Below are 6,000 nucleotides of genomic sequence, written 5' to 3' on the forward strand. Positions count from 1 at the left end.
GCTTGGACCATGGCATTTTAGCTCCCTTATGAAGTCTTTCACAGCTATGCCACCCACTGGGTTAGGACATGGGTGTTGAGGAGTGGCACAGGATAGAAATCTGTGAGCCTGGTCAGGGATTACTTCTTGGATTGACCCTTTGCCCTTCTTTGGTTGATGTGAAGTCCTAACTGCTGCAGATTTGCTTTGGTTCCAATTCCCTTGGTCTTCTCATCCTTTAAGCTACATTGGCCGTAAAAGGATGCAGGTGCAGGAACCTGAGAAAGCAGTTCCCAATGTCATGAACCTGGTGGAAGCTGATTACTCGTACTGGACCCTGGGGTACGCAATCTCTTTCCAAGGGGCTCAGAAACTCATCGGAGCGGAGCCTTTCAGCAAGATGCTTCCAGTAGATGAATTTCTGCCAGTCATGTACAACAAGCACCCTGTGTAAGTAGGATGCCTTCCTTGCTCATGTTGACATGAGCTGGATCTTGCTGAATGCCCTTAAGCCAGATCATGTTGGTGTGTCTCACTTCTGTAGCCTGGCTGGTGAGGGACTGAGAGAGTTGGGGTTGTTCAGCCTGGAGAAGAGAAGGCTCTGGGGAGACCTTACTGCAGCCTGCCAGCACTTAAAGGGGGCTTAGAAGAAAGATGGGGACAGACTTCTTAGCAGGGCCTGTAGTGATGGCACAAGGGGTAATGGTTTTGAACTGAAAGAGGAAAGATTTTGACTAGATCTAAGGAAGAAATTTCTCACACTGAGGGGGGGGAAACCCTGGCCCGGGTTGCCCAAAGAGGTGATAGATGCCCTATCCCTGGAAACATTCCAGGTCAGGCTGGACGGGCCTCTGAGCAACCTGCTGTAGTTGAAGAGGTGCCTGCTCACTTCAGAGGGGCTGGACTAGATGGCCTTGAAAGATCCTTTCCAACCCAAACCGTTCTGTGATTCTACTTCCTGTGCTTTTTGGTTGTTTGCCACAGAGCTCCTGGCACAGGTCAAAGGAGGTGACAGACCTGCTGCAGAGGGGTGGTTGTCCCTGCTTGGTGCAGGGCTTGTGGGCTGTCTCTGGTAACAGAGGCTTTGGTTGTATAGACTGTGTGAGGCTGTAAGGCACGTGGTTCTGGCTGTAGAGAGTCAGCCTCCACCCCAGGAAGTGCCTCCACTCCCTGGGACCTCTTTGCGCGGTGGACTGGCTTGTATCTCGCAGTTATAGCCAGAGGCACTGGTGAACATTCACTCTATTACTGATAATTTTTCTCTCCTCTTTAGAGCGAAGTACATGGAGTACTACGAGTCCAGAGACTTGAAAGCCTTTTCAGCAGAACCCCTGCTTGTCTACCCCACCCACTACACAGGGCAGCCAGGCTACCTCAGCGACACAGAGACCTCTACGATCTGGGACAACGAGACCGTGTCAACTGACTGGGATAGAACACACTCCTGGAAATCCCGGCAGCAGGGCAAGATCCATAGCGACGCCCAGAACAAGGATGCCTTGCCTTCCCAGTCATCTCTCAACGCGCCGTCCTCCAGGGATGAGCTATGACTGCCTGCTTTCCCCGGGACTCTGCTGACAGCTGAACCTGCCTCACACTTTAGCTTTTCACCCTTGAAAGTTGTAGAGCAGCTCTTCATGCGGTCTCCTTCCCACTGCTTCGACGGCAAAGCACAGTGGTGGGACCTGACAACTAACCAAGCCGCTTAGGACTTGGATGGGAGATGAAGGACGAAAAAGAACAAGTGTTCCAGACTGGCAGAAAAAAGGCAGAGATCTGAACAAAAGCCCTGGCAAGCTTTTGTTTAAAAAAAAATAACCTTGAATGACGTCTTTCTACAGTTCCTCGTGTAGAATACTGTATTTATAAAGATTAATATATAGAGGTGTACAAGTGTTGATACCTTTCTGGATAGCTGTAACTGGGCTGCTGTGTAACTGTTACTCCTTGTAGGTTTGTAGGCTTTTATAACCCTGTTTGCTGTGAGAAACTGCAGGCAAGCATTTGGGTTATTTGGTTTTGTTTTTCAAAGGGATCCCTGTCAGAATCAAGATGGTTTCCAAAAATGTTCAGTGCACTGGAGCGGCGCTCCTCTGTAGTGTCTTCCCTCTCATCACACTGCTATAGAAAGCGATTGCTGGCTTCCCCTCTGCAAATTTCACCACTTGATAGATCCCATCCCGAACTGATGTCTTGGCATCTTGGAAGCTAGCGGAGAAAGCAGAGGTTGCTGGTTTTATTTGTCTCTGCACTGTCTGAAGGGAACGCAGGTGGAGTTAAGTCCATGTCATGCCTTCCTCCCCAATTTGCTCCTTCAGGAAAACAAAGCCTGACAACCTATTTGCAGGCCTGTTTAATTAGGCCTTAAAACCTAGTGTAGGACTTCTAGGAACTTTCAATTTTAAAAGTTTGGTTATGAACTGCTTGACACTATCTTTATAAAAACAAAACAACCTACAGAAATGTTAGTGTTGTCAACTGTTCTTGACAGCCTCGATAGAATTGCGCGTTACAGGACGGAAAGGCAATTTGTCTTGATATTTTTTTCATGTGAGGAGGAAACTCGTCTGGTTTTTTGGATGAGCTCTGATGTGCTTGCTGTTGGCTAACATGTCAGCAGAGAATAGCGTTTGTTTTTGTTTGGGGTTTTTTTTTTTTTTTTTTTTAAAAAACACTTGTCAGAGGCCAGGTGATCACGGACTACACTACTTAGGTTTCGCTGGCACAGACCTCAAGCTACAGGCTGCTGCTGCAGCGGGAGGAGGCCCTCCTGGACTTGCGAGCTAGAGACTCACCTGCTGGCAGATCTGTGCAGTTGAGGATGTGTGGCTGGTTTTCGTTTGGTTTGTTTGGGGTTTTTTTTTTAATTTTTGTTTGTTTTTAATAATTACTGATCAATGTTGTGCTTTCTGCTAAAGACATGTTATTACCTGTCAGCCGGTCTGATAATACATAGAACCTGGTGCAAGATGAGTAGCTGTGTGTATTCTTCATTGGGTGGGAGTAGCCCTGGCGGGGACAGGCCAGCTCAGGAGTTTTTCAGCTGTGTCACTCTACCGTGGAGTCATTGGCCGTATAAACGTGCCTGTTCTGCAGCTACCGCCTGGAAGCCATGTTCCTTCAGCTGTCCAGGCTGGAGCAGGTGCCCATGCGACATGGTGAGTATGGAGAGCAGGTCTGCCGTGGGCCACCACGCACTGCCTGGGTCACTCCTCTCTGACCAGCCCTCTCACTTCCTCCACAGGTCTCGCTGTAGGAGGAGCAGGTCGGACTTGTTTGAAGCGGTGTTGAGCGTGGCAATCCCTGAGATGCTGGTAAGAAGCTTGGTGTGGCCTTCAGAAGCAGGACATCTGTGAACTGGTGAGCATCCAGCATGTTGTCTTGTGTCACTGTGGGTATGAGTACCAGGTTACTAAGTTATTCCGTCACATCATGCTTCATAGAATCGCAGAATCGTTAAGGTTGGAAAAGACCTCTAAGATCATCAAGTCCAACCATCGACCCAACACCACCATGCCCACTAAACCATGCCCCAAATTCCAATCCCAGTTCCCTTGGGATTGGGGCTGATTTTGCAGTGTAGCTGTTTCTCCGGCCCTTTGGCACTGCTGTTTGAGGGCTGGGCAGCTGCTGGAGCTGTGGTGGGGAGGGTGCACCAGAGGAGCAGGGGTCCCAGCCTGGTGTAGGACCCGTGCGGGGCTTCCAGGCCCACTAGCATGCATGTGCATCAGAGCCTGGCAGAACAGCAGGGATGAGCCAGCGCCGGAGGGGTGAGTCCCTTTGGCCTGGTGTTTCTCTGATCTAGTACTGTGGCTGCCTCTACATGTAAAGGCTCGTTACGGTTATGCTGGTTCATATACATCACCACTGCATATGCCTTCCACCCTCATAGAGCTTTTCTGTGAAAGACCCACCTCTGTGTCTACAAGGGCAGCCTCTTTTCCCCAGCCGTGGGAGCTGATGTCCCTGTGCTCTGGTTTTCCCAGCCCTTCCTCTTCTGACCTCTCATGATCCTATAGAAGCAGTTTCTCCATGAATGTCTTGACTGAATCCGACCCTGGTGCTCCTCATGGTACGCCCGACTGTGTGCTGGGGGCTGGAGAGGGAAGGGGCTGACACCCTGGGAGTGAGTTGTGCCGTCCCAGCTCTCGGGGCCGCTCACAGTGCCCGGGTCCTGCTGGGCTCGCTGGTGGGGATGGGGTCTGTGGGTCTCTTCCTGGGGGAGGTCAGGAGCATCGCTGCGTCACACAGGAAATACAGCATGGATTTTTAAAAAAATGGGATTTGCATCCCCCTGCGTTTTTAACCTTCATGTAGCTCATTCAAATGATAAAAAAAGAGGTCTGTGCATCACCTGCACAGCCTTCGTGTTGCAGCCGCTGGGCTAGCCCGGCCGCACAGCGAGCCCCAGGGACGTGGCGAGTGCAGGCGGGACACAGCTGGCTCTGATCCCAGGTGAAGCTGCTGCGTGGAGGTGTCAGCCCGGTCGCCTCGCCTGGGCCGGAGCTGCTGGCTGCTGGAGTGCTCTCCGGAGGTGGTGCTGGTTTGGATGCTCAGGGAGGCCAAGTTTTATTTAACTTTGGTTTCCTTAAGTAGAGCAGTAGCAGTTTACAAAAAGCATTTTGACAACAGCCTTGGGGTTTTGGGTTGCTTTTTTTAATGTGTGTTTTTTCGTTGACTCTGGCAGCGAGTGGTACAAGGGGTTTGATGGCCGTTTCAGGGGAGGGGGGAAACAAATTAAGAATAAAAATGTAATGAATTAAATTAACGTGTCCATTTCAGAGCAGACATGGCCTCAGTCTAGCTGATGGTTCTCATACCTGTATATGTGTGTATATATATGTACACAATTTTCTGCTTCTTTTCATATGCAAGAGGTAGTGGATGGACGGTGCTTCTACCTGCTATGACAAGTGCTGGTTTTCTTCCCCTGTCTGTGTTTTCAGTTCCTTGGCAGGTGTTTCCCGGGCTTTGCCCTGCTCAGAATTAACTGTGTTTTGGAAAAGTAGGAGCCAGTTGAAACACTTCTGTGTTTTTTCTGATATTTTTCCACTTCCCATGTACTTAATTTTTCTTTGGCTCATCTAATGGGCTCCAAAATGAAGCGCAAGCAGGAGCACCAGCCTGAGCCAGCCGTGAGGGCCGTTGCTGGGCACGGGGCAGGGGCTGTGCCGCCCTGGGGTACGGAGCAGCTCGGGCAGGGAGGGGGTGTCCCCTGGAGCCTCCCCCCGGTTTAGCACCCGCAGCCCGAAGGTGGAGGTGCCCTGGGTCATGCACTCGGTCACACGGAGTTTCTGTTAGCAGAAGTTAGCAAGGGGTAATTAAGAATTTCCAGGCTCCTTCATGGACCAAGGAGGGCTGCTTCCCCCGCCCCCCTTTTTTTTTTTCCCCTTCTCCCTCCTTTTGGGACAGGGTGTTTGCTCTGCTGTGGAACATCTGAGCTGAGCCCCCAACTCATGGAAAAAACACCCCAGCGAGTCTGGTGAGGGACCAGTGGCAGCTAGGAACAGGTTTTACAAAGCCAGCTGAAAGAGCAGCTAGTTCACAAGAAAGGTGGTGATGATGACAGGCCCTAAAAATTATCATCATCTGCAATAAGACAGCTTGTAACCTAGAAAGGAGGTTTTCCTTGAGAAAGGAAAATGCTGTTGTATTCTCCCTATGGCACTACGAAATTCCTGCTTCGCCAATGGATTGTATATATCCTGAAGGAAAGCGAGTTGGTTTTGTTGTTGTGTTTTAGCTCCCTAGGTAGGTTAAGTGGAAAAAAATAAGCTCAGGGTAATCCTTCTTTGTTTTGCCTTTGCTGCTGTAACATGAGAGGCCCTTTGGTGACAAGGGCAGCTGCCAGGGTTCAGGGACTCACCGTGCGATTTTGGCAGTTGTCGGAGTCTCCCCCAGTGCCGAAGGGCCTTGTGAAATGGCAGGTCGGTGGCGGGAGAGCGCCTGGGGAAGAGGGGCTGTGCTAAAGGGTAGAAGAAGCTGCTGTGGTGTAAACTCTACCCATTTGTATTTTGTGCA

General features: G+C 50.4%; 1 protein-coding gene across 1 annotated transcript in view; it reads left to right on the plus strand.

Annotated features, from left to right (window-relative positions):
• COLGALT2 (collagen beta(1-O)galactosyltransferase 2) overlaps positions 1-1,529 on the plus strand; it is a gene marked incomplete at its 3' end in the record, with an annotated part of 57,848 nt that extends 56,319 nt beyond the window's left edge. Inside the window, exons 11-12 of the mRNA XM_082002900.1 lie at positions 223-429; positions 1,253-1,529. Of these exons, the coding sequence (XP_081859026.1) occupies positions 223-429; positions 1,253-1,529 (484 nt within the window). The remainder of the gene's footprint in view (positions 1-222; positions 430-1,252) is intronic.
• Between the last annotated feature and the right edge of the window lie 4,471 nt (positions 1,530-6,000).

This window comes from Phaethon aethereus (genome assembly GCF_964289735.1).
Source record: "Phaethon aethereus genome assembly, chromosome: 8".
In the NCBI taxonomy this organism is placed as follows: Eukaryota; Metazoa; Chordata; class Aves; order Phaethontiformes; family Phaethontidae; genus Phaethon; species Phaethon aethereus.